This window comes from Ammospiza caudacuta, chromosome 2, assembly GCF_027887145.1.
Source record: "Ammospiza caudacuta isolate bAmmCau1 chromosome 2, bAmmCau1.pri, whole genome shotgun sequence".
Classification (NCBI taxonomy): Eukaryota; Metazoa; Chordata; class Aves; order Passeriformes; family Passerellidae; genus Ammospiza; species Ammospiza caudacuta.
Window position 1 is genome coordinate 29331874 of NC_080594.1, and position 27913 is coordinate 29359786.

At 47.6% G+C, this 27913-nt stretch overlaps 1 protein-coding gene across 3 annotated transcripts; it reads left to right on the forward strand.

Annotated features, from left to right (window-relative positions):
* On the forward strand, window positions 1-27913 carry LOC131571653 (galactosylgalactosylxylosylprotein 3-beta-glucuronosyltransferase 1-like). 3 transcript variants are annotated; one of them, XM_058824436.1, is made up of 6 exons: window positions 1-190; window positions 18522-18670; window positions 18990-19528; window positions 20744-21040; window positions 21538-21645; window positions 24649-27913. In XM_058824436.1, exons 2-5 carry the CDS (start codon window positions 18559-18561, stop codon window positions 21622-21624), a joined length of 1035 nt encoding a protein of 344 aa, XP_058680419.1. In that variant the 5' UTR covers window positions 1-190; window positions 18522-18558; the 3' UTR covers window positions 21625-21645; window positions 24649-27913. The 3 variants fall into 3 exon arrangements, with proteins under 3 accessions (XP_058680419.1, XP_058680427.1, XP_058680436.1); XM_058824444.1 differs by having other exon boundaries at window positions 45-190; window positions 18526-18670; XM_058824453.1 differs by having other exon boundaries at window positions 45-190; window positions 18526-18670; window positions 18993-19528.

A 27913-nucleotide genomic window follows, 5' to 3' on the forward strand; every position in this document is an offset into this window, starting at 1 on the left:
GTCTGAAGGCGGGCGCCGCCATCCGCCGGCAGCGCCGACGGGCCGGTCCCGGTGCCGGTGCCGCTCGCAGGGCGCAGGGAGGACGCGCCTCCGCCCGGCGGCGGGCGATGCTCCCCCGGCAGCCCCCGGTGCGCTGCCGCCCCGCGCCCGGAGCCCCCGCGTCTCCGCCGTGACCGGCCCATCTCGCCAGGTAAGCGGGAGACCCCGCGCTCGGGCACCGGGGCTTTGGGGGTGGGAGCAGCGGCGGGGATACAGCGGTGACCTTGCGGTCCCGCGGCGCTTGGCGCTGGAGGGGTGCTCTGCCCGGCAGCTGAATCCCCGAACTTCATCCCTGCTCAGCGCCAGGACCGATTCCGCTCCTGATGGGGAGCCCCTGTCCCTGTATCCCCCCACACCTTGGTCCGGACATCCCAATCCCAGGCTGGAATTTTCCAGCTGTGGGGAGATGCCTTCATTCCTGGTGTGTGTCCAGCCGGGAATCTCGCCGCCGGGATCTCCGAGCAAGGGTGCCCAACGCCGGTCCCGGGCACGCCGCTGCTCCCGGAGAGGTTTCATTGCGCCTCTTGGTGACAAATAGCGGAGAAGCCAAACTACACAAGGGCGACAAGGGGGATTGTGTGCAGGCACAGGTAGCCTCGCTGGAACCGACCCCAGGTGGGCGTCCCAGTGAGGGGCTCTGCAGAGGTGGGTTGGGAGAGGGCAAGAGTGGGAGGTTTGGGGAAGAGTTCTGCCCGGTTCTACCCCTGCCTCCCACACGGGTGTCTGCCGAGGGATGCAGTTGCTGGTTTTCTGGAGCAGCTTGGGGTGGATCTTGCTAGGCGAGTTGGAAAGTACTTTATTTCGGCCTCCCGCTCCAGCCACTGACCCATCCAGCCTCGGGCCAGGGGAGGAGAGGGAGAGGCTCAGCAGCTAATGCGTGACAGAGAGAAACCCCTCAAGGTGCTGCAAATCTGGAGAGAAGCAGCCAGTTCCTCAGTAACTCCTTAGGGAAAGCTGCCAAGGGGCAGTTTCTGTGCAGCTGGAGAGAAGGGCTGTTGGAATCAGCAGGGCAGCTCCAAGCAGCACCACAGCAGAGCAATAATGACAAGCTATAAATACCCGTCCGATAACTTGAAGTCCACACAGCTCAGCAAGTGACTGGGGGAGAGGGAGTGATGCAGCCACTGCAGGTGCTTTCAGCTCATTTTTTGGGCTCAGAGGAGGCTTCCTTGTGCAAAGCACATATGTAGAGAGTGTAGCAAGGTACAGCAGTTTCACACATGAGTCTGATCACCCACTTCTGCTTGGGCTTAAATCTCATCAGGTGCAAAAAGGGAAAAATAGATGGGGAGGTTCACACCTTGTACCTCTGGACAGCCAGCAGAAGTGCAAGGCATTGACCTCACTAGCCTCAGACAGACTAGGAACAGGGGCCATATAGCACTTCCACAAGCTGGGAGATAGGTGCACAGAGACAGCAGGATAGGACCCTCAGAAAAGGGAGGCCATCAATATTCTAAAATGTGGTTCCTCAGCAGGAGATTATGGGAACCTCTGTCTCAGGAAATAGAGAGGGTTACAGGGCAGGAGGAAGCCACTGGCAGAGCTGTATGTGACAGCCTGTGTCACATCTGTTTGCAGCCATGCGTGCTGCCAATCCCCTTTTCTCCATGTCCTGGAGCAGGATGTGGGGGCTCCATCACCTTTGCTTGGTGCCTGCTCCATGGTTTCCTGGAATCTCTCTGAGGGCAGGCACACCAGCGATACAGCACCAGCAGCTGAGTGCACGCTGTGCCTGCCCAGTGTGGGGCCAGGAGCTCCATGACTGTGATTCCTGCCCTCCCTCCCCCTGTCCCTCCCAGGAGTGACTTTGGTGTTGCTTTCAGGGCACTTCAGTCTGCATTGAATTAAGGCTCTGCAGAGCAGTTAAGGTACAGAGGTAGATGGGCAGCTAACTCATTGTGTCTGGTGTTTCAGGAATCTGGTGAGATCAAATTAAAGCTCTTCTTTGACATTCTGAGTGCAGTAACAATAATAGTAGTAATAATAATAATAATAATGATAATAATAGCAAAATCATCTAGGCAACCTTGCAATCCCAGAGCACAGCTGAGATGCAGCCACCTTTGCAACAAAGGGCCTCAGCCTGGCTTGCAAGACACTGGAACAGCCACGGGATAGAAAACAAAGCACTTGGGCTGAGGACACTTTCTCCCTCCACAAGGGTTTTAATGAAGCAAGCTCCCGCACCTTTGGGCTTTGTTACAGTGTCATCTGGGAAGACTGTTGCCTAGGGAGCTGTACAGAGCTATACAGCAGCTAAATGTACGCAAGAGAGAAAGCACTTCCACAATGTACAGCCCTTAAATTCATATTCTTTCCATGGTCTGGGAATATTTTGGTGCCTAGTGCCTGTGTTCTCTAATGATATCTTCCCTGCAGAGTGTCCAAGGTTGTACTGGACAGCTAAAGGCTGTGTTACCTGTGTACCCAGCGTTCTTTCTTCTTGCCTATGAAGCACTGGTAAAGGTGCTTTTTGGCAGGAAATTTTCCCCTGCTTCAGCAGCAGGCCGGGAGATGTCCTTAGTGTCTAAGACCAAAGTTGTCCCTAGCAGGCAGCTTGCTGGCAGGAGCCTGCATTGGATTGTCTCCAGCTGTACCCCTGGATGGCTTTCCTACCCTCTTCACCACGGCAGTCACCTGCCAGTGACAGTGCTCTACACATCCCTGTTTCTCAGTGCCTTCACAACTCCAGCCTCGGCTGCCCCTCTCTCCCAGGGTGCTGGTCCTGCTTTCCTCCAATGCCTCAGGAAGCAAAGTTCCTGTTCCAAACATAAGAAGCCACCCCACAACTCCATCCACCTCCTGGAACCACATCCAAGGCCTCTTATTCCTCACATTAAGCACTTTTGATGGTCTTTCCTGTTCACAATACTTGGGAGCAATAAAGATGTGTGTTGCAAGTCTTCATATGTATGCCTGCAAGGGATGAGATATTTGATAGGCTTCAAAGATGCCCTTTACTGAGCATGCAAAATTGCTCTGAGAAAGCTCTGCAATTATTCTCTGCAGGATGTACACAGGAAAGATGATATCTGTCCCCTTCCTCCTTGTATCTAATTGTTCCTAATAAAAGAAGAAGCCTAAAAAGGAGGTAATAAGCCAGACTGGAATCTGGGTCCCACACACCTCCAGGGCCCTGGAGGAGTCTAAAATCACTCTGCCCTTTTTGCTCCTGGCCTTTCTACCTAATAATAAGCATTAGGCTTTTCTGCACCGCTTCCCATCCCAAGATCTCCAAGCACTCTGCATGTGTGATTAAGAGCACTGCCTGCCCACATACAGAGCTGTTTGTCAGGATGACTACCCCCTCTTTCCAAGGGAGACACGGCAGCTCAGCGCGTCAGAGCTGAGACAGCCCCACATCATCTGTCTCACAGGCGAGAGGCCCCTGCCTCTCTGGGAAGCACTTGCTGGGAAGCAGCTCAGCCTAACAGGACTGTGATTTCAAACCTACCAGCACCAGAAAAGACTAATGAATATAGGGCATGGATGAGACCTGGGGCTGTCAGCACCCTCATCTCAGGTGCACACATGACTGCCTAAGCCCAGTTTTTGAAAGGGACACTGGTCAGATCCCCTGACTGGGGTACATCTCCAAACTGCATCTCAATCGGTGGTCAGCACACTTATGAAAACTTGGTCCTTTAATCTTTGATGCTGTTTTAGGCTGTGCAGGCTCATAATTAAGAGTTTGAAGTCTCTCCTAGCTTGCTGTCATGTGACATTAGTGCTCCCAAAGGCCTTTCCTTAAAACCCAAATTTATCTACTTTGCCAATGCTCCCAAATGTTCAATCAGCTACCTTGCTGGCCTCCTCCACCACACAATGTGGAGGAGCTGTCTGCCTGAGATGAAAACCTTGCACTCTGCAAATTCCTGGGATTTATAAAATGTGATCTGAGTTTCCTCATGAGACACAGTTTCCCAGGGCTGAGACACAGCAATGGGATCCACAGCTCCAGCAAAGGGACCTTCAGATTTTGTTTGCTGTTCATCCCTTCTCTGATCAGGTAATCCCACTAATGCCTGGCACACATAGAGAGATTCCTTAAGATGGGGTTAGTTAGCTCAGGAAGACACATGAGGAGGGATATTGGGGTGAAAAACAAAGCAATCAACAACACAGAAGAGGGAGAATGAATGCTTCTCTAATGCTTCTCTTCAGGGTTGTTCTCAGTAGAGGAACTGGACTGCATTCAGGAAAACATGAAAGGTAGCAATTTGGTGATAAAAGTAAGTATTTTCCCATGCTGTGCATTGTGACATAAGGAACTCTGCTACAAGATGCTGCTGGTGCTGAGTGTAGGATTCAGGAAGAGTAGGAATTGTGATGGATAGTGGCTTGTTCATCATTGGACAGGGCAGCCGACTTGAAAGATATTTTAATCTTCAGGGCCTCTCACATCCTCTAGCATAGGATTTTTTATACCTTCCAAAACCCCCAACACTGATCAATGTAAGATGAAGGACAAAAGGACAGAGATGTGTTTAAGTGAAAATCACTGGGGCATATTTTAATTTCCAGGCAGAAGCAAAAAAAAAGTATTTTCCAGCCTGTGTGCTGACACTTAGTTCTTGTAGGCTTGGGTTTTGTCAGCTGGAGCAGGTTCAGGTTAACTTCTGCTGAGATTTGAGCTGGTCCAGTGGTGCTTACGCTGCCACTTCCCGTGCCCATGTTGTGGATTTTAGCAGACTGCCAGCGTCCTGGCAACTTTATGTGGTGCTGGTCTATGAATAATGCTGCATTGCAAAAGGAAATGGTTTTCTTTGGATGTTACCTCTTGTCAATGAGAGCAAGGGCATTTATTCCCAGTACAGCCAACCTCTAGCCAAGCAAAGTGCTGGGATTACTTGGAGCTGAACAGGGTTAGCAGTCGGGCAATCTCAGCTCTGGATAAAAGATTTTAGAGCAGCAGTGTTGTCTCGTTCTGTAAGTTCACGGTGGGTCTGTGTGTGGGAGTACAGGGCACATGGGAACTGTGATTTGCTAAGCAAAGCAGGATTGCTCCTCGGCAATCCTTGTGTGGGAGAACTTGAAGGAAAAGCCAAAGGCCAGGCAGGCAGCAGTAACTTGCAGACCCTGAGGTGATTCTCCCCTGGGGCATTGCAGGGCAGCCTGGCTTCTAAAGACACTGTCCTTAAGGGCAGGGTTTTAGCAAGGTCCTCTGCTCCCAACAATTATCTCCCAGTGCCTCTTGATAGAAACAGCACAGTTGATCCTTGCCTGGCAGGAGTGGAGGTTGCTGGCTCCTCTCCCCCTTCATGCCCCAGTTATTAAAGTAGGATAGTTAACATTCATCTTGCCCTGATCCTCCCTCATTCCGAAAGCTGAAAACAGCTGTAAAGGGGTATTTCATCTATGACTGGCAGGTTTAATTTATTTTTATGGTTTGTCCATAGCTATGGGTTAGGCAACAGTGCTAGGCTTCATGAAAGCCCTGACTGTGACTGCAGCAATGGGACTGGCATTCATTGGGGTGACACTGCACAAAGTGCCACTTCAGAGACCAGTGCTGGGTGAGCCTGGGTGGCAGCAAGGGACCTTGTCCTCTCTGTTATGCTGGGCTGTCTTCCTCATGGTCCAGCCATTGTGTTCATTGTGTCTCCCCTCCACTTTCTCCAGCACAAATGCCAGGGTGATCTTAACTTTCTCCCTGCTGATACTTCATCCCCTGGATCCTTCTCTCCCGAGGCCCTTCCCCCAGCCCAGATCCACACAAAGGTGAAAAGGAAGGAGGAGACGATGACTTTCCTCTATCTGCCAGCTTCTCTCTCCACCTCTGACGTGAATGAGGCCCTTCATGGTTTTCTCTTGAGCAAACACAGATGCTTTTGTTTTATGGGCTTGTGGGACGGGATGGAATTAATAAATCAGAGCGCCAGTGCTGTGCCGCCACATTCCTGCAATTTTAAGGCAAGATCACACACAAAAAAGGGCAGAAACAAAATAGGCAATCTCTTCAGAGAGCGCTCAGATGATTTGACTGTGCCTCCTGCTTGCTGTCCCACTTGGTCTCCTGCTCCCTCACCCTTGTTCATTCCTCCTCCTCCTCCTTTTGCATTCCCATTAACCTCATTTCTTCTGTTCCCTTTCCCTTCCTCAGGAATCACTTTCAGTCACACCTTAGTTTCTCACCTACACCTATTTTTCTTCCCTTGTCTTCCTGTCATTTATGTTTCCTTACCCTTACCCCACACTAAGGTGTGACCACAGCTTGTGCATCCAGATATGAAGTTCAGTGTCCTGCATGTAAGCCAAAGAATCAGGAATGCCTCAGCTTTTTCACTGTGGACTGAAATGTCTGCTCTTACACCTGCTTCCTCCACCCCACTTCTGTTTTTCCTTCTAAGAATGTTGCTGCCTGAGAGATTCAGTGAATGACTCTGGGAATAAAACACAAAGTATTACTGTTCTCCTCTCAGACATGGTATTTAACAGTGTTCCTTCAAGCAAAATTAGATCCTGCCCCAGCACTGGCAGACCCTTTCCTTCCTTGAAGGATAACCAGAAATACTTTGCCTAAAATGAATTCTTTTGAGCCAAATGACAAGTTTTAACATCTGTGCTTGGCTACCACCAGGTGGTAAGGAGCTAGCTTTTTCTCCCCTGTAATTAGCTAACTGTATGTGGGGCTTCAGGAGGACAAAGTGAACTGTGTGGTTAGTACAAACTACCAGCAAGGGGCTGAGGCAGTTTTATTCACTGTGCTGGTTGTTTTTTCTCTAATGAGCTTAGGCACTTGAAAGTCATTTCCCCAGAGTGCTTATACATTGTTGTGCTTATCTCACCTGTGGGGGAACTGAGGCACTGAAGCAGGTGAAATGATTTGCCCAGATCTACATACTGACGCATAGTTGAAGCCAGAAAAAGAACCAAGAAATCTTGTTTCACACTTGACTGCTTTATCCTCTGGCCTCACAGGAGGCCAGCAAAGGCCTTTATCTTGTTTAGATGAGTGGATAGTCATTCCAAGAGGGCGCTGGGGCAAGGATATCTTTCTGTACTAATACGTGTCTTAATGAGTCCTGTTGCTAAGCGGCTTCTATGATAGATCATGCATCTTCTTCACTAAGCATTGAAATAATTTTTTAATCATTAAAGCTAATACAGAATCCTCAGAAACATCCAAATCTCACAGCAGGGGCTGAAATTAGCAAGCAAACAGAAACCAAATCCTGATTATCCCTGTGCACCTCTACAAAGCCCACAAGCAGCGTGCGCTGAAGTCAAACACGAGCCCGGCTGAGCTGTAGCTCAGGGCTGGGCTGGGCAGTCAGAGGCAAGCTGGCAAATCCTGCTGCTCCACGGTCCACAGCAAGCTTTTTCCTCCCTCAGACATGTGTGCCAGCTCCTCATCTCCATGGAGCAATAGAAAAGGAGGTAGGAGTGTTAATCATTGACCCCAGATAGCTGAGGCATCCCCTGGCAGATCTTTAGGAAGGAGAAATTATTTGCATTTTGTCAAGTGTTATTAAGTGGCAGATCTCAGCCTGGCCAACATTATTCCCCCAGCCTATTTTTGTTTTCTTTTTGCCCTTGGAACCACCTCCTCCATCCTACTCCCACCAACCTCTTACATTTTCTGTTTTGTGAACAATTAGTTATTTCAGGTGTTCTCTCCAGTCAAGTCCCCTGCTTTGCCTTAACTCATATGTCTGCTCTCCAGCATGGCATACCAGCACCTCTTGAACTCTAGCTGCCCACAGGCTTCTCCATAACTCCTCCAGTAATTCCAGTGTATCTCCCATTCTGGTTAGCAACTCTCATACTGTTTCCTATTTTCCTCAAACCTACAGTGCTCAGCAGCATGTTATCCAATTATAACAGGAGGGTTTTTTACAGCCAAAGTGAGGTTTCTAACTTCTGTGTTAGAATAGGGCTCTTGGAGCATTAAGGAAAACACAATAAATCTCTTATTACTCGATATGCATCAGCAGCTCCATTACAAGGGAACAGGACCATCACAAAGTCACAGGACACCAATAAGCATTTTGCTGAGATCATCACTGCTGACCTCTGTGTGGATTTTTAGGGGTGAATAGAGTTTACCCCAAAGGATTCTTTGGGAAAGGATAATTTAAAATTGTTCTTACCACTTCTAAGAGCCTCTCTTGTCACCCTCTTGAGAATAAATCCAAGCCTGTTCCTGTACCATGACCAGTCTCCCCACTTGTGCTCCTGGTCATGTCAGTCTGCTAGACAAACTCTGTAGACTTCTTCCCACCTAGCTGCCTCTTCTGGAGGTGCTGCAGAGGATGGTTGTGGCTCTTCTGTCAACACCAGCTCCTGTTCAGTGGTAGATAAGCTTCCATCTCAGCAAGTTTTATTCACAGTCCATCAAGCCATGCCAAGCCAAGCCACACTTGGATTGTAACTCTATTGAAGTCAAACCAAGTCCTGGAACTGTTAAACACTGGTGCAAAATAGTCACTAGGCAAGATTTCTGCTCTTGTGTACTCCCTTCTGCCCGGCACTTACCAGACTGTTAAAATCTGATACCAAGTAATTCTTTCCTAACCCAAACATGGGTCCTAACCTGAGCACCAGAACAAACACAAATGGCCTAGAAATTAGTTACAGCAGGAGAAGCAAAAATCCAGTCTCTTCCTTCTTCCTTCCCAAGCAGTTTTTGGATGTTTCCTCTACCTAGAAGCTGTTGCTGGCCCTTCAGGGGTATTTTCTATGGAGCTGGTAACGGATGGAGGTAGTTCACGTGTGCATGTGGGAAGCTAGAAATACCTAACTTGACCTGTTGATCTCCACAAACATCCTCATAACCAGAGAGAATTTTCCTTCCCTGAGCACAAGGAGAGAGCCAGATTCATCATCAGAATCAGGAGAGATTCATATCCACCTCTCAGATTTACAGCAGCAGCAGCGCGTTTCTACTTTTAACAAGAAACCACTCTTTGTCTGCCCTGATCTTCCAGGCCAACTTGGTCTGTCATGGAAGCTCCAAGGGCTCTCAAACTGCAGAGAAGGGTTCAAAAAAAGCCTAGTTCATCTTCCCTCTCCAGCCAGAAGTATCTATTCATCAGTTATTCTGTCCAAGGCCACCTGGCAGCCCATGAATGTGGAAGTGAGGTGGGCAGGACAGCACTGCCCAGCACACCCTGCAGAGGGCAGAGGTGTAAGAGCTGGGAGGACACATCTCCCAGGGTTATCGTGGTTCTAGTTGTGCAAAGATGATACTCCAATCTCAGGAAACAGATCCAGCCTGGGGGAATATCAAATCCCTTTTGCATCCAGGCCTAGGGCAGCCTGAAGCACACGATTTCACAGAGAGGCCCATGAGCACAATAGTGCACAGGCTGACCTCCCTCCCGAGGGAAGCTTTATAAACACTACATGCAAAGACACTTTCAGACCAGGCTGCTTTCATGTGCAATTAAGGAGCATGGCAGAGAGCAATCCCTATACAAGCAGGCCCTATGGCAAGCTCCATGCACTCTAAGAGAGAGAGCAATTTGTTTCTCATGCTGTGAGCTCGTCTGCCCTCAATTCCCTCACTGCCTTCCCTGCCTTCCCAACAGACTCTTCCATTTTAACTGTGCAAGACACGGAAAAACAGAAACCAAAACCCACATCCTTTTTTTCTGGTAGGCTTGGATTGTTGTTAGAAAGGGGCATGTGACTTTTGCTACTCCTCAGGTCCATCTGTTCACCCAAATGCACCCACTGCTACCTTTTTCTACAAAATAAAACTTACTCTGATCATGATGCAGGGATATATGCTGGCAGCTGCTGCCAGTGCCCAAGTTAGATATTAGTCCCCTGGCATTCCCAGATGGTGGGAATTGTATATGGGTTTGATCTCAACCACCTTGGTGCATTATTTGAATGTGGCCTGCCTGTAGTCCAGAGTCAACAGCTTCCCTGTTAGGACAGGGAGGGACAGCAGGACAGTCCTAGCAGGACACTGACCATCGGCTTCCTGTCCCTTCTTTCTTTTGCTCTCTTCTTCCCTTTTTATTTCACAAGCAGAAGGCAGAAAAATAAACACTGTGTGCTGACTCTAATTTTCATTCTAGTGCTTCTCTTAATGAAGCCCAAGCTATACAGATCAGCTGTGGCATTTAAGGTACAAATCAAGCAGCGGACCATAACGTATATCAATTGCAAAAGACAATTCTCTAGGTGCCAATTTATCCATTCTGAGTTTGTTTCTAAAAGTGTCCACATGACACTTGGATGCTGCACAGCAAGTGGCAAATATAATGAGTGCTGATGATTTATTTGGAGGAAGAAATCAGAATTAGCATTTTGGACCATCTCAGCCAGTTACAAAGTGAGCGTATTTCACACAGCTCAGAGAGCTGCAACTGCAAAAATGTCCATCAAAGACACCAGAGAGGTGTTTCTCCTCTCTGTGATCCCACACAACTAACACCTGCATGATGTGGCATCAGTGCTGTCCAGTGCCCTCTCTGTCTTAATCTATATGGAGCAGCCACCCACAAGAACATTCCACACAAAGTTGCTGCTTGCACGATGCTTTTCTTGATCACATAACTCAGCCAGTATTCCCAAATAAAAACTCAGGGGGATTCCTGCCTTTACACTGCATTCATTCTCTGCCCACAGTTCTCTCCATACAATAACAGATCAGGGCTCTGATTCTTCAGGGGGCCAGCACGCACATGTAACCATTAAAATGCCAGTATTTTCACTGATTTTGGGAAGAGAGTAGACATATTTAGCTACACTGGTGTTATAAATGACGTAACTGCTGCCCCACTCATTTGCACTGTGATTTCAGCCAGAGAAGTTTCTCCTTTGCTTTCTTTTGCCCTCCCTAGGAGTAATGGGGAAGTCCAGCAGGGAAGAGCATTTCAACATTGCCTTTGAAAGCAGGAGGAAAACAAGCTGTCTAAATCAATCAAGAGTGTGCATTAGTGATAGCTTGTTCCTCTGGAGGTCTGCATTTGATGTCATATTGACACACAGCTGAGATCAAAGCCTGTCTCTGTATCCTGGCTGCTATCAGAGGAACAGCATTGGCCTTTGGGCCCCATATCTTTACAAGGAGCTCGTGATCAATGTGATTTTTTTCCCCCCATAACAAGCACCTGTGAAATGTAGTTATCATCAAATAATGCCTAATGCCTTTTTCTCTGAAAAAGTAATTCCTCTCCATCTTTGAAAATGTTCTGGAAGGCAGTACTATGGGTTTTTCCTTTCTGCTTTTGTAAAAAAGCTGTAAAATGACAGCTCCCACTCCTGCTGAACAGGCATCAGCTGTTAACTCAGTAGGGAAAGCTCTGAATGAGATATACAGAAACTTTGGAACAATCCACTATTGTTTTTGCTTCCTTAGAATTATTTTGCCTCCTTGGAAAAAAAAAAGCTTTTTTTTTTTTTTTTTTTTTTTTTTTTTTTTTTGCTAATGCAGATATTGGGCTGATTCATGCTGATACATTTGGAATTATTATTCTGTAATAGTCATCAGCATCTATAAAGGACCTCAGTTCTGCCAGAGCTCAGCAGCAGGGAAGAGGATCTGAATAAGCCCCTGAGTTCCCTTTCAAGACAGGATAACTCCAAGCTTAGAGGTCTTTCAGGAGAGAGCAAGCTTTCACAGGAGATATCTGGTACCCCCTGCTTCTCTTTGGGCTTGAGCTGCTAATCTTTCTCTGGGTATTTCTGGCACCCCTGGATTACGTCTCTGCAGTGCAGGGAAATTGTGGTGGGGCAGAGGGCTGTGTCCCTGTGAGTCACAGCCCACCCTGGCCTATGGTCAGGGGGCAGAATGTGGTGACAGGTTGTATGGATCAATCATGAAGGACATTTGGGTCTGGGCTGGTTAAAAATAGCCTGGCTTAGACCTCCTTTTTCAGGCTCCAGAAGGCTCCCTGCAAGGATGGGCTTTGCAGCCAAGTTCAAGGTCTAGTCTGTATTCAAACTGGGTTATCTCCATTCCTGCTGATAGCCCAGATAGGGCCTGGATACCCTTGATCTATCTGGGGATAGCAGGCTGAGCCACGTGCTGTCTCTAAAGTGTTGGCTCCTGTGGGACGTAGCCAGCAGATCTAATTAGCTCCATCAAATTTCTTTTTTGTTTTCTGTTGTTTGTGGGTTTGGTTTTTCTTTTTGACTTGGAAGAAATCCCTGTATAAAGCACCACCCTCCTTCAGTCCATGCTCCCACACACAAGCCACATGTCTAGGACAAGGATGCTCTTCAGAAAGGTGCAGTGTCAAGCTATTTTCAGAGCAAGCTTTGATGAATGCTCAGCTTGGCTTCATGTGGGCAGTGGAGGGATGGTCATTGTGCATGGTGCATTCCTGAGGGACAAGCCTGGTTTCTGGGCTGAAGTAACTGTGCTCCCATATGCTGAAGGGATCAGAGCTGTCAGGAGAGGATGAAGCCTTTCTTTGCTTCTGAGGAAGAGGTGCAGGAGCTTGGGAAGGGGCAGCTGTTTCATTGGGAGTGACTCACTTCCTGGGGAAGTTGTCCCCACAGGAGCCTGCGCACCAAGGGACAGAGTGTTGATGGGGCTGAGCCTTGAAACTACACAGCTGCTGGTAGTTCTGCTCTTCCTGCTGTGGGAAGAACCTGGCCATCCTTCCCTGTATTGTTTTATTATTTGTAGTTCCCTGGGTTTTGTCTCTCATGGGGACTCAGTTAATTTTCCTTTGCCCTCTCTCCCCATGAGCAGTAGGGGAGTGCTCACCTCATTCAGATTGCAGGTGTCACTTGCCTGCAGCCCTTTGCCAGGTCTGCAGCAGAGGGATGATTAAAATCCCCAGCAGAAGAGCCCTCTTACACCTTGGGACAGAACTGCAGTCTCCCACTATTGCCTGGGCTACTGGGAGGTCAAGATCCCAGTTGTGGGATCAGAGCCTTTCTCTTCCCTGTTCCATCCACCTCCCCTATGAAGACAGGCTAAAAGAGTTGGGGCTGTTCAGCCTGGAGAAGAGAAGGCTCTGGGGAGACCTCAGAGCACCTTCAAATACCTAAAAGGGGCTACAATAGAGCTGGAGAGGGACTCTTTACAAAGGCATGTAGGGAAAGGATTAGGGAGAATGGGTTCAAACTGAAAGAGGGTAGGCTTAGGTTAAATATTAGGAAGGTGTTCTTCATTTTGAGGGTGGAGAGGCGCTGGCCCAGGTTGCCCAGAGTTGTTGTGGATAGCCCATCCCTGGAAGTGTTCAAGGCCAGGTTGGATGGGGCTTTGAGAAACGTGGTCTAGTGGAAGGTGTCACTGCCCAGCAGAGGGGTTGGAACTAGATGATCTTTAAGGTCCCTTCCAATCCAAAACATTCCATGATTGTATGATTAACATTTCGCTTCCTGAATGAGAAGTGAAAAAAGAAAAAACACTTCTTTTTCTTTGCCCCCCTTTGTTTTTCAGCCACCCAGGTCCAGCAGAGTTTAGGGGAGAAATTGCTACTTTCTGAGCAGAAAAACAAACTGCCTTTCCCCTTCTCTTTCCCACCCCCTCAAGAAATACAGCTGGATGTGAACCCTCAGGCACTGTCCTTTAGATCTAGCCTATTCTTTCTGTCCTACAACGATGCCATTCCTGAAGACCTGTCCGAGGGTTGGAGGAGTCTCACTACTGAGAAATGCCCTGTTTTGGCTGTGTTTGCACAGTAATTACCCATGCTTATCCCAGAGCAATAACCCATTCCACCCACTTCTGTGGTTCCTTGAATCCATCCTCCCACTTTACCGTGCACATCTCAAACAGAGAGGCAGCTGCCTGGTGAGGGGAAGCCTGCAGCATCTCGGCCTGTCTCAATTTTTAGCACTATTGTAGTTTCGACTGAAGGCTCTGATGGGCCCAAGGGAATGGAGGGAGAGGGGACAGCGGCTTCCTGTGCATTTCAGCAAGGCAGGGACTGAGCCGGTGCTGCTCACCACAAATACCGGCGCTGCCATGAATTATGCATTCCTTGTTTAAAGAGAGGTCGCTCTCATCAATAATTGAAAGCTCCCTGCTCTGCCTTCAGCATCACATCTCCCACACCGGGAGTTAGGGAACTCATGAAATCTTCATAGACTTTCTCAAGGTGGCTAGGGGCTGGTGGAGAGAGGCAGCAAAACGCAGGAAAACAAACCAAAAACCCTGCTGATGGCTTTGGTATGTGAAATTAAGAGTCATCTGCAGCTACCTGCAGGTCTGCTCCAACCCAGCTCCTCACAGCCCTGTCTCCTCCCCCCTCTACCTGTCTCCTCCCAGGGTACACACAGAACAGTAGGCTTGCAAACATGGCTCAAACCAAGATTAGGGAACAGTTCTTGAAACTTTTGGCTCCGTTACCTGAGAGTAGTTTGCTTTGGGCACTCACCTAGAAAATCGTTACACTGGCTGGCAGGATGTTCCCAAGGGACAGCTTGAACTGTGAAATTTGTCCCTCTGGGAAGATAAGGATCTTTAGAGTTTGTGTCTCTGACTAGAGCCCTACAGTCCTGGGGCTGGGGTGGGTCCAGCATTCAGAGTCTTGTAAGCCTGGCTCAGACCTGAACCAGAGGCTGGAAAATCGCCTCTCCTGCAGAGCAAACTTTTTGAAAAGTGTGGTTCTCATTCTGGATCAGGAAGGCAGAGGGCAGAACCAGAACCTCAGAGAGCTACCAAAGCCCATGTGATCATAACTCAGAAAAGGATGTAAATTGAGCAGCTTCTCAACAGGACTGTAGGAAAATCAGAGGCACTGGAAGGTGTCAGCCTTATAATCCCCAGTCAGCTGCGTCTCTCCCTAACTTTCACCTTTCTCCCATTCACCCAGCATGTCCTTTCAAATACTTTGCAGCTCAGGGAGAATGTCACTCCCCGGGTCATTTTGCAGCCTGGAATCCTTATCACTCTCTCAATATCTGGGTTGTCCTGCCTGTAACAAATTGTACCCTGCTGGTAATTAGTCAATAACAGATGAAGGATTGGTCACATGTGATGATCTGCGCCTCAGCCAGATCTTGTTCCTCCTCAGCATTATTCCAGGGAACCCAGCTCTACCCTCTGTGTGCTTCTCTCATTGTCTTCTCCTGAATCCTTTCAGAATAATGCCCCCTGTCTCAGAACAGGAGCTTAAATGGAGACTGAATGGTGTTGCATCCCAGGAGCTGAGAAGTCTGACAAAGCAGCGTGAAGCCAAAGTAGTATGAGAAACATTTTGTCCCTATCATACTCAGCTTTGTGCTCTGTGTGTTTGTTTATTTTTTAATGGAGAAGAGAAGATTGATGGATGAAATTAAGAAGAGGGATGTGTAATTGGAAAACAGCTCAAGAAGGCTACAGGCAGCATATTGAAGGCATCCATCAAACATTCAGCTAATGTTGTTAAGGGTGTGTAACACAAACAAGGGCTTCAGGAGACACTAGGGAAAAAAAGAAAAGGAAAGAGAACGGGGAATAGGCAGGACGGAAGAAAGAGCAAGGGAGGAGAAGAGCCAGCAAGAGAGTACAATCAATAATATTTGTATTGCAATCACATCCAAAGGCTCCCGTTGGGATCAGTGCTGGACTGTACAAGCACATTAAGAGATGGTCCCTGCCCTCTACAGCTTAAACCCAGGAATTACCAGATGAACGCAGGACATGGGTTTAGATGATCACAAAATTTTCTTCTGATCTTGAATCTCATTTAACAGGATCTACTCTGAGAGGGGTTAAAGGCAGAAGGAAGGTAGCTGGTTGTGCCAAGAATACACACTGCAATGTTTGCCAGCAGGCATGCAATTAATCCGAGCCACTTAGGAGACTTTGGTTTTAATTATAAAAAGTAGGTAAAAATATGTGCAGTAAGCCCCACTGGGGCCATCAGCAGGCTACCCAGAGGCATCGATATGTGACTGGATTTTGATGCTGTGTTTTCAAAAGGATGGACTGATGCTTTAATGGACCACTTTGTGGGAAATATTCCATGAGGGGTGGACATTAAGAGAATGCAAAGGGCCTTTGTGTGGGTAAGGACAGAAGACAAAGGCTAAAATTATTAGTAAGCCAGGGGATTTCTGTAGTCCTGGAAACAGGGAAGAAAAGAGACTCTGAAGGACTGAGAAAAGGCAGGTGAAAGATATAAAGCAACAGAGAAGAGTACACATGATGGATTCAGGGGAGACAGTGGGGGAGACAAGGTAACATTTTAAAGAGAAAATAAAGTATTCCAATAGAGATTTTTTTAAAAATGGGGTTGAAGTCAGCTCCTCTGTGAGGTTCACAAGTTACCTGGGGCTTTATGCAGGGTTTAACTTGTTCAGCCTTGCTTGCTTTGGAAAAGCAATAGAGAGAAGGTGCATGCAGAAATAAATGAGCACGGAGCACCAGGCGAGTTGCACACACAGGCAGCATCTCCACTTGTTTGCTGTGTTTGGGAAGCATGAACAGAGCTGGCTGGAAGAGGGAGGAGAAGAAAGAGCTAGAAAAGGAATTAGTTAAAAATTCTTCCAACTCCAATCCACTCTCCTCTGTGCTCTATTGGAAACATGGCTGCCACGGCTGCCTCCTCCTCTCTTTCCCTCCAGAAGCAACCTGAGTTTGCAGCAGTAGCAGGTCTGCTGCATAGAAACTGTGTCTGTATAATTAAGGCCTTTAATAAAAGGGAAAAAGCAGTGGCTGCCTGACTCTGGTGCAGGGACATTTGTAATTGCAAGCATACCAAAGGAAGCAAGGAGCTGTGATGACCCTGAGCAAGGGCTTGAGTGGGCCTAGGTATCTGCAGTTGTTAATAGCAATCCTTGGATTTCTTTTGTGGCTCTGTCTGTTCTCACAGCCATGAGTGATGGGAGGCTTTACTCTGCGCTGCTACACTGGTAAGAGAAAAGATTTCCTGTGGGGAAAGCAGTCCCTGGTGTGGGTAACCTTATCCTGCCCTGTGTCTGGCCTGGATCTGCAGTTTGCCAAATACCTCTGCCTTTGGCACTAAAGCTTGAGGGACACTCTTGTACCTGCCCCAGAGCCAGTGATCAAAAAGCAATGTAGTTAAGCAGAGCCAGCATGTTTGCTGCACAAGGCTCCTGCTCACATCACCAAAACACTCCAGTGTGCCCCTGGCCACGCAGCTTCCTTGGTCCACTTCTTTATCAGCTTTTTGTAGCTTGAAAGTAGTGAAATGGGGCACCATGGTGTTTCCCGAGTGAGGAGGTAAGAAACATTAAACATCAACACCATTAATGGTTGGCTTGGGGAGCAGTCAGTGGGAATATACTTCCCAAAGGGACTGCTCCATCATTGGTACCATTGGTGCCTAGCAAGGAATGAGCTTGTGTTGCAGTAATTTCCTTAATAGGGCTTATGAACATCCACTTGCCCACCAGAGGAGTTGCTGAGACATGCTAGTCTTCTGTCAGATGTGGCTGAAACAGGATTGACAGTTATTGGTGGTAGGGCACGGATGAGCCCTCCAATTGCATATTCCTTGGTTTTTTCAGGACACCAAGGTAAAATGTCAGAGAAACAATTAAAGACAGATTCTAAGAGGTCCCAGAGGATGAATTTAGATTAGCATCTCCTAATATCTTTCAGTACCCTGTGGCTGCTGTCATTTTTAGACCAGTTGTCATATTTCTTCTGCCACAACTCTCTAAGGCTGAAGCAAGACAATCCCTCCACTCTGGACAGATGAGGAGCTGCTGGACCCAAATCCTGGGCATAGAGTTGCTTTTGAGCAAAATGTGCCTGTGTCCCTTTGAGGACCTTGGTTTTAGCTGACTGGCCTTCGGTACACTTAAAAATCCGTGGCAGAGCTGGAATTGAGAGACAATCAATTTGAATCTCCTTTTGTATCAACATGATGCCATCACTCTCTTCCCTCAAAATGCCATCAGCCTAGGAGTGCAGGAGAACCTGGTAGGGCCTGGTGGGTACTCCAAAGTCTGTGATTTCAACGAAATGCTGCAATGGCCAAACACTGCAAACCAGAAGTAGAAAGGGATGTGGGATAATTAAACATTCAGCAGGCATCACCAGCACTGTGGAATGACCAAGGCTGGGATTTCATGGAATGCTTGGTAGATGATAGCATGCGTGCCCAATTGCCTTAATGCATCTGCCTAAGGAGGATGAATTAACACTGCAGAAGTGTTAAGAGATGCTGGATATCTAGAGGATGCCTGACATCTGTTTTGTCCAGTTGCATATTCAGGTACACAAATCTTGCACACAGCTCTAAAAAGTTGTATGAAAGAAGCAAATTAAATGGCCACAACAAAGCTCAGGAATGAGCACAAGTCTCAAAGAGGAGGCAAGTGGAAGTCCTCTCCGACTTCAGAATCAGCAACATGAACAACCCTAACTCAAGGACAGTGGTTTCATCATGGGATAGTGGGAGGTTCTTTAGAGCAACAGAAATAGCTAAAAACTTCTATTGGTACCAGAGTTGGCCAAGTTGGATAATGGTTTGGACCTCAAGTATTAATAGAGCTCCTTGTAAACTTAGACAACACTTTGCAGGATCAGGGCCAAACATTTGTCATGCCTCCCTGCATTTTTGGCAACTTATATTTTGGAGGCCTTACTCTTTTTTCTTTTCTGAAAGGTAGAGAGATGCCTGGGCATTGGAAGCTCCCTGCAGCATGCTGAGGAGACGTAACCTTCTTACCACGCTCCTGATTGCCTTGCCATGGGCTCTTCTCCTAACCTTGTGGCACCAGTACCCAACCACCCACTACCTCAGCCTGCTGAGAAGTAAGTGCAAAAGTTCTGCTGTCAGTGTGCTGGTGGCTGTGATGACTTCTGTTGCAAACCCTCAGCAGGGATGCTCTCTCATAGGAAGGGTTAAACAAAGACAGATTTGCCTGAAGGCCCCCTCTGGGTTTGCTGACAGCAGAAACATAAACTGTTCTTAAGAGTGTGTTAAACATGCACCTTAGGCTGGCTTTGTAGAGAGGATGCAGCACTAACTCCAGATAGATGTGTGCCTCCCTGAACATGAGGCAGCCTGTTGGTTATTAGTTTTCTGACACATTTTTGGTTTTTTTCTCTTTCTTCCTTTGCTTTGTTCCAGAAGAGACAGACGAGAACGTGACCTCTAAAGCTCTCCTTAATGGTACATCTGCACTGAGAGAAGAAGTCTTCCCATCATGCACTCGGCAGCAGCAAAGCATAGGGGCAACACCTAAAATCATCCAGCATTATGTGTACTCCAGGCCTCCCCCATGGTCAGACACCCTGCCAACCATCTTTGTTATCACCCCGACCTACACCCGGCCCGTGCAGAAAGCTGAGCTGACCCGACTGGCCAACACCTTCCTCCACGTACAGAACCTGCACTGGGTGGTGGTGGAGGACTCTCCACGGAGGACCAACCTTGTGTCCAACCTGCTGGAGAAGGCTGGGCTCAACTTCACCCACCTCAATGTGGAGACACCCAAGAGCCTGAAGCTGGGTCTGTCCTGGATCCCATCCCACACCCCGAGGGGGACACTGCAGAGGAACCTGGGGCTGCACTGGCTGAGGGACAGCTTCAGCAACACCGCACCACCGGAAGGCGTAGTCTATTTTGCTGATGATGATAACACCTATAGCCTGGAGCTCTTTGAGGAGGTAAGAGACATCAAATTACATGGGACAGAAAAGCAGAATAGAGCTGCAGAGCCTCTTAAGCCCAGTTGCACTTGCAAAGACCTTGCCACTCTGCCATGCAGTGGCAGCTGGGTATAGGGCAGATGCAAGCTGAAAGGGTAAGGAACATATTTGCCATGCTATAGGCTGTGGATGTGAACAGCCACTCACTCATCATTGCACCAGCTAGAGTTCCTCTTGCCAGGGACCACAGGATGTGTACCTCAGAATTTATACCTCTCCTCAGGGAGAGCTGACCTAATTTAAATAAGCACCAAAGACAACTTCTGGCAAGGTGTAAATCTGCGCTGCTGTAGGGGTGTGTTGGTTAGGGGATGATAGAAGAGTTGTCTGACTTTCTATCCACCTTCACTCCTTGGCTGTCCTTCAGTTCTCCAAGTTCCAGCCACCACAAGAGAGCTGTGCCTCTGGGATCACTGGAGCTTGCCCAGACTTCTGCTGGAGACGTGGCTTTTGTGAGATGCCAAGCCTATTGTGAACTTGCAAAAATTCAGTAAACTCTCTTGTCACCTATTTAAGCCAAACTGTACTAGGCCACTTGAAGAGCAGAATTATGCATCACAACACATTTCCAGTTTTCAGAGTTGTTAGGTCTCTGTTAAGCTCATCCTTTTTACTTACTTCCGGGTCCTTTCTGACAATTTCAATAAACCCCCACACTTCTAGGCAGTAGCCGTGGATGGAAAAACAAGGCAGGAGGTGTGGGGAGAAATTGGAATAGATGAGGACAAAGATGAATCAGTCAGGGAGATTACTTGCATGAGTGTGAAGCTGGAGTGAGTGGAGTTGGTAAGACAGAGCTAGAGGCCTGGTAACAGTAGTATTTGGCATTTACAAAAATGATAAAATTCTACCATAACAAAAAGGTAAAAGTTCAAATGGGATGAGAAAAGCAGAGGTTTTCATTCTTCTGTGGGACTGGATGTGGGCACAGAACAGCAGTGAGTTGTTGTTCAGAGAATAACGTGCTAAGAATTTGCCTTGTGGCTGTGGAAGCTGTAGCTCCTCAAGCAGCAGCAAAGTGAACTAGAGCTTGGCTGCTGAGAGCGATGTGATTGCGTGGGAAGTCCGTGGGGGAGGACAGGTGCCAATGAAAGCAGAGGATGGTGCACTAACGGGTTGGGACAGACATGGCAGGGTTGCATTCTCACAGCACTGTCTCTTTCTGGCACACAGATGCGCTACACAAGGCGGGTCTCAGTCTGGCCAGTGGCTTTCGTTGGGGGGCTGCGATATGAATCCCCAAAAGTGAGCCCAGCAGGGAAGGTGGTGGGCTGGAAAACCGTCTTCGACCCTAATCGTCCCTTTGCTATTGACATGGCTGGATTTGCTATCAGCATCAAGCTGATTTTGGAGAAGCCTCACGCCAGTTTCAAGCTGGAGGGAGTTAAAGGAGGGTACCAGGAAACAAGTCTGCTGAAGGATTTAGTGACTATGGATGGGCTGGAGCCCAAAGCAGCTAACTGCACAAAGGTGAGTACAAGAAATCTCAAAGATACAGTCTCCTCACTGGGTCCTGGCTGCTTTTACAGCCTCCTGCCACACTCTTTCACCTTCCATTGTGCCTTCCCTGTGCTGGCACACGTCAGTGCCAAATGATGCCGGGACAGACAGATGGACAAAGCCTGCTAAATTCTTCACAGACGTAAAGCTCAGAGAGAGCTAAGGAGCAGTGCTAGGTGTGCTTCATTAATAAAGAAGCTCAGATGTACAATTTGTGCCCAGATTGCTTCTCCAAAGTCCAGAAGGATTGGCAGAGGGTTGAGTCTGTAATTTTGCTCTAGAATAATCTCTCCTCCTTGTCACTTTTTCATGTGCCAATAAAGTGTCTCCCAGGATCAACCGCTTTCAATCACATTCTTCAAACAGCTCTGAGCCTCACTTTTCTGAGGATCCCACCCAATGGGTGAAGTACTTTCATAGTTTCCATGCTATTCAGAATGCCCTGAACTCTCTGTCCTTCCCTCTAGGTGTTGGTGTGGCACACAAGAACTGAGAGGCCCACTCTGGTTAATGAAGGCAAGCGTGGGTTTACAGACCCCAGAGTAGAGGTGTAAGCAGAGAGCCAGCTCCAGGGTGTGAGTATCTTTGTCTTTATTGTTTTTAACAAGGCAAATAATCTATACCTGATTCCTTATTTCTGCTACTATTTCCTCAAAAAGTGTATATGCGACTGCTCTGGTAATTCACCATGCCACCCTTTGGACAAGAAGTAGATTCTTGCTCATTCAAGCCTCCTTGCAGACCATATGGGAGTTTTGCCTGACAGAGAGAAAAGAAGCAGCAGAATCCCCCAGTTTAACTCAGTATTAATGACAAGCCAAATTCTTGCCCTTGGACTCTTTCATCCAGCTGTAAACTCCCTTTGGTGTGGGAGTTGTTCTACAGCATAGAACAAGATCACACTGCTGCAGGCAACTTTTTGTCCCGGCAGCCCTGCCACCTGTGCAGTGCTTCATGCATCCCCCTTCAGCTTTTATCCTGCATTTCATGCATCCCCCTTCAGCTTTTATCCTGCCTGAACAGCTGGGGTGTGGGTGCAGCAGGGAAAGGCTGATGGAATGCTTAGAGCACCTCAGAACAGGAACCAGCAAAGCACAACCTACACAGAGTCTCTCAGTTTGAGATGCTGGGTACCAATGCTCCCAGAGCTAGGAGTACATCTGCTGCTGAGGAGAAATACTGAATGCACTAGGAAGTGCCTTTGCAGTTCACAGAGCGGGGTTCAGCAGCAGGATGGGGAATTATGGCAACCACCACAGGTGAGGCAGGAATGTATCAGAGATCATTGACATGTTCTTAGAAAGAGAATGATGATGAAGAAGTGTCCAGATGCCATGCCCTCTGATCTCAATGGGAGATTCCTGCCCCAAAAGTCCAAAAAGAATAAAAATATCCCAATTTCGGAGTACCCAGCTTTTTCTGAAATCAGCCATAACTGTGTCAGGACACAGGATGCTGAATGATTTAGTCCTACTTTGGAAGATATTCCAGGAGTGCTTTTAGTTTTGACCCCAATATACACCTCAGCTCAGCTCTACCAGTGGAAATAAAACTGACAGCTTTTATATAGGCAGTCATGAGTATTTCAACTCCTGCACTGATCTCTGTGTGCATCACTAGAAGCTGCACTCAGCATTGTCACAGCACCTCACCTTTGCACACAAATAGTGCAAAGCAATCCCAGTGCCTGCACACCCAGCAGCAGATGGAAGGGAGTCAGTTATCTAAACACAGACACCTGGTGCCACCACAGGGACCCTGGGGTAGCCTGCCTGTCCCTCCCACAGGGCACAAACCCTGTACCATTTCTGACAGCTTTTTACTGATATTACAGATATCCTAGAAACCCATAAATTATGCCTGTGCTTAGGCAGCAGCTCCTCTTTTCACCAGTGCTTTTGTGAGATCCTCTACAATAGGCTCATTTTGCACACTCACCCGTGCTGAGTCTGCAGTTGCCTAAAGCTATGATTGCCCAAACTCATCTCACAAGGACTCACAGTCCAGTTAACTGCTCTGCAGGAATCACTTACTTTATACAGGGTGAGCAGGCCTATAAAAACTCAGATGGATTAGACCCTCCTTGCCTACTTGCCAGAGGAGAGGCTGCTCCATTGGAGATGCACAGTGCAGATGTAATGTTCCACAAATGAGCCATTTTTGGCTGGGCTCTTTTGTCCTCACCTCTCTCCCTGGCCAAACACTCAGCCGTCCTCTATAAGAAATGTAATGCACCAGCTATAGAGTCTCATGAGAATGGCTTCCCATGAGTGATTTGTTGTGGGAAAGGAAAGCAACCAGCCTACAAGATCAAGACACTGCCACTGATTCACCAGCAGGACTTGCACCTTAATCCAAGCCATCCTCTCCAATGGTTTCAATCAGATTGTTGGCTGGATCAACTCTGCAGATTTTTAAGGATCTTTGTACTTGCATTAGCAGTTACTTTGACCACAATTCCTTCTGCACCACTGTCTGTCATGTGGGGCAGCTGCTCTGACACATCAGGTTGGCAGGTGGCATCTACTCCAGGAGACACATGCAAGGTAAATTGCTTGACTATCAATAGCAATCAAGCAAAATCTTCAGATTGCATCTCTTAAAATTTTAAATTGAGATCTCTGCTGAAGGCTTCAGTGTATTGGAAGTTCATACTATCAAGGCTGCTGAGCTTCAGAACATTGATAGGCATGATCTAGATAAGCCCTAGCTGAGAACAAAAAGAGGCAAAATTGCTCCCCTGAGGATCTTCTGTTCTTAGACACAATAGGAAGAATGTTTCCATCTTTCCCTCCTGGCAATTAGTCCTCCTTGAGGATCAGATCAAGCCAGTTAAGTCCAAGACCTCCCAGAGCCCTCCTTCCCTTTAAATCCTGCAGATGTGAGTCAGGCAGACATTGCTTGGTGTGGGATTTGGTACTCCCCTAATCTCTAATTGGACCACTTGCATGGCTGCTTGCCACAGAGCAGCCCAAAGCTATCACAGCATATATCCCTGCTGACTGTATTGAAACACCTTTGAAACACAGGCTTTGCCTTCTGAGAACAGGAGATGAAGATTAATTTCACCTCATATTTTTCTTTCTTAAAGTCCTGAAAGCTATCACAGAAGACTGGTGTTATAAAAACTACCTATTATTATTGCTAATTTTTATTCACAGGCATCCAAAAGAGAAGAGTGTGCTTAGGTTAGCACAGGACTCCTGCTATTGTGAAATTTGGAAAGAGAGAAGGTTCATCTGCATTTCACAGCTTCCAGACAGACTGAATAGATCCTCAGATCTCATCCTCCTACTCTTTCTTTAAAAAAAAAAAATATCAGAGAAGTTAAAATAATGACTTTAAGTGCAGACAAAAAAATCTGTCAGAAACTTTCTCTAATTAGTAAATAAAATCTGCCAGCTAAGACTCTAGTGCAGAGAGAATCCCTGCAGCTCTTCAGCCATATCCCAGCCCAAAGCCATGCACAGTTCAGGAGGAACCTGTTCACTGATGCCTGCAAGGTGTTTGCCTGAGCCAGGGGGGATAGCCATGTTGTATTTACACCTTCTTACCTCACCTTGTGTTTGTTTTGACAGAGGCAGAGAGCTGTGATCGTTCCTGAAGTTCATCAGCAACCATAGCAACTGTGCACCCTGCCTGTCCTGCCCAGCGCTCTGAAGAATGACAAACACCCCAAATGTCACCACCCCAAACAGCTCCCATTGCCCAAAGAGGTGTAATAAGGAGGAACAGAGCTGAGGTGATGCCCTGAGATCCTCCCCACCTTGGAGAGGAGTACTTCCCTTCCCCACTGGGCCCTGTACTTTTAACCATTTCTTAAAACTTACTAGATATGATCTTCATTCTCCACTGTGCCAGCACAGTGGCTGAAATCCAGGATGAGTGCAGGTGCCTCCAAAGGTCTCTCCTGGCATCTTGCAAAACCTTAGCTTCAGTACAGCAACTGTGAACTGCCGTAGTTCAAGGACAGGAGTTGTCACTAAAGCACAAATATGGACTTGTTGGCCTGAGGCTGGTGTGCTCTAAAACAGCTTTAAAGCTAAGCTGGCATGAGAGTTCTCCCTCTGAGTGAGGCACTCTGAAATGTACACAGATCAGCCTTCAGTGTTGGAGAGGAACCTGTGCTGATGAACCTCATTTGGGGTTTGGGAGCTCAGAAGGGATGTGGTGCCTATCCCTCAGCTCAGATCTTGAACTGTCCCTGCTTAAGGTTGTTTTGGAAAACTCCATCTGAGATCCCCAGGCACAGACACCTCTGGAAGAAGTTCCTCTCCTGCACTGGGAGACATGCCTCCATGTGCTGCTGCAGAGAGCAGAAAGTAGGGGCAAAGATGGTGGACTTGAGCGTGTTCAAGGCCTGGAAGCCTGCTGCAGCACCATCAGGTGCTTCAGGAGCCTCAAAACATGTGCATGGACTTGGAGAGGAAGACAACTCTCTGAGAGGGAGGTGGGTGAGAAGTGCTCAGAGAAGAGGAACCTTCAGCCTGCACTCATCTGCTGTGAGAACATCAAGGAATGTGGAGACATCATCGGAAAACCTATCTTGAGCACATACATGACAACTGAAATAACAAATCTGGCAAGGTTTTCCAGCTGAACTTTGAAAGGAGTGTGTGGTGCTGTGAAGAGAGAGGAGTCAGTGTCATGTGGAAGGGTTTCCCTTTCCCTCAATAAAACAGGAAGACAGCCAGGTGGGAGGCAGCCTACAAAACAGGAGGTGCAGATGAGGACTGAAGAAAGGATGCACTGGATTAAAAGCACAAGTGTTGGTACCATATGTGTGCGTGGGGAGTGGTGTCGCTGTGACTTTTCCAGGAAGATTCCCTGAATGACCCAGAAACCCCTCTGAGCAGATCTTTAAAACCTTCTTCACTCAGGCCATGAGAAACAAGGTTTAAGGCATTCAAAACACATCAAGGATTTCACAGCTGGGAGAAAGTTATAAGCAACTGAGTCATGCCTTGCCCAAGGAATTCAGGGCTAGCAGGAAACTTATTTATTTGTTGATTTATTTATACTAGAATTCTTCTCTGCCTATTCCTTGTTTAGCTTTGGTTTTTAGCTTAGGTCACATGACACATTCATGAAGAAAGAATATTTTCCCCCTTGCCTCAGAACAGTGGAGCTTGGTGTTCACCGATGAATGTCATATGTTCTGTGCTCCCTGGGGTTTCTTTACAATGGTATCTGAAACTGGCAAAATAATCAGAAACACAGCAAGGGGGACAGTACAGCGAAGGAAATCACAGTTCTTTTATGCAACAAACGTGGGTGGCACTAAGTTTCTGGCTCCCGAGCAATCACACTGAGGTAAAAACATGAGCAAAGGACTGCCTCACTCAGCAGACAGTCCCCACGGGCTCTCAGGAAGCCTCAATGAAGGGGGCTCTTTGAAGGGTATCTGAGAGGGGGAGTTGGTCCATATTCCCTGAGTGGAGAAAGAGCAGCCATGCATCTTGCTACAGCAGGGGACCAAAGTATGGGAGAGGCACAGCGGAAGAGATGCCTCCTTTGAGAGAGAGAGACAGGAGAAATCAAATAATAGGCAACAACTACAGAAATGGAGACTGCATTTAGTAAGGCTAAGGCCAGGGCCTGTCTGGATAAACACACCAGAATACAAGGCCACCCTGCCAGCTGTCTCAGCATGAAGGAAATACTGAATGGGGTGAGAAAGCAATGTATTCTCTGGACTGTATAAAGGTCCTTACAGTGCTTCCTGGCACCTCATAGCATAAAGGAAGTCCAGCAGCCACAGAATGCTTTTCACTCTGCATTTGTCAGAGCTTTTTGCCCTGCCCTCTGCAGAAGGTAGCAGGGCTTGCACTCCAGTGGGCTTCACAGGCCACCCTGCCAGAGGCAGGTGGGCTCAGTGCTTCTAGCCAGCATTAACCCAAGATTAAGTCCCCTTCTTTGTGGTTTCAATGAATGAGCAAGGGTGAGGGAATAAAGGAGTTGATTTATGATCCTCCATTTTCCTCTGAGATGGGCAAAGGTTCTGCCCATATGAACAGGAGGAGATGTGGTGATTAATTCTCTGGCCTTTAACCTCACACAGGTCCTACATAGGGTTTTGGCACTGACAGTGAGTGTCTGTAGCAAGGATTTATTCCCATTGCAACAGATCCCACCACATACATGTTTTTAGAGAGTCGTTCTCTCTACATCCTTACAAGAAAGTAAAATTACTCTTTCTGTATGTACTACACTGTCAGTTCAGTCTTGGTCAGAGTCGGCTCTCAAGACCAGCCCTATTGCATCACCTCCATTCTTGCCCTAGCCGGGCCCTGTGGAGCAGACCCTCTGTGAATCAAGAAGTTCTGTCAGTCACTACATTGTGCAGAACCAAAACCTCATCTGGACAGCTGGCATTCCAGGCCAGCAGACAGATGGACCTGTTCAGCACAAAGACTCTGTTGCCTGTAGAGCAGCCTGAGGATGGCAAGGGCTGCTGCTGGCCAAGGTGTATCAGCCAAGGGTGGGTGAGTACCAGGCACCACAAGTTAAGATGGTTGTTTGCCAGCAGAGCAGGGTGGGGGAACCCAGGACAGAAGCAGCTGCCAGGGTTACAGGCTTCAGGGGAAGTGAGTGCAGTAAGGAGGGAAGCCACAGATCAAGCCTGAGGTGTTTAAACAAGAGAAGGCAGCACCTGGTTTTTACTAGCATCTTAGCACCTGATATTCATGTTCTCTGAGATTCATCCAACTCACCAACCAATGAATATTACTAACCTTTCCTGTTGCAGAAAATACTATTGATGAACAAAAGAGAATGTCGAGAAAGTACTTTTTAATGGTTATTTATTTATATTGAATGGTACTAGAGCATTATTAAATATGA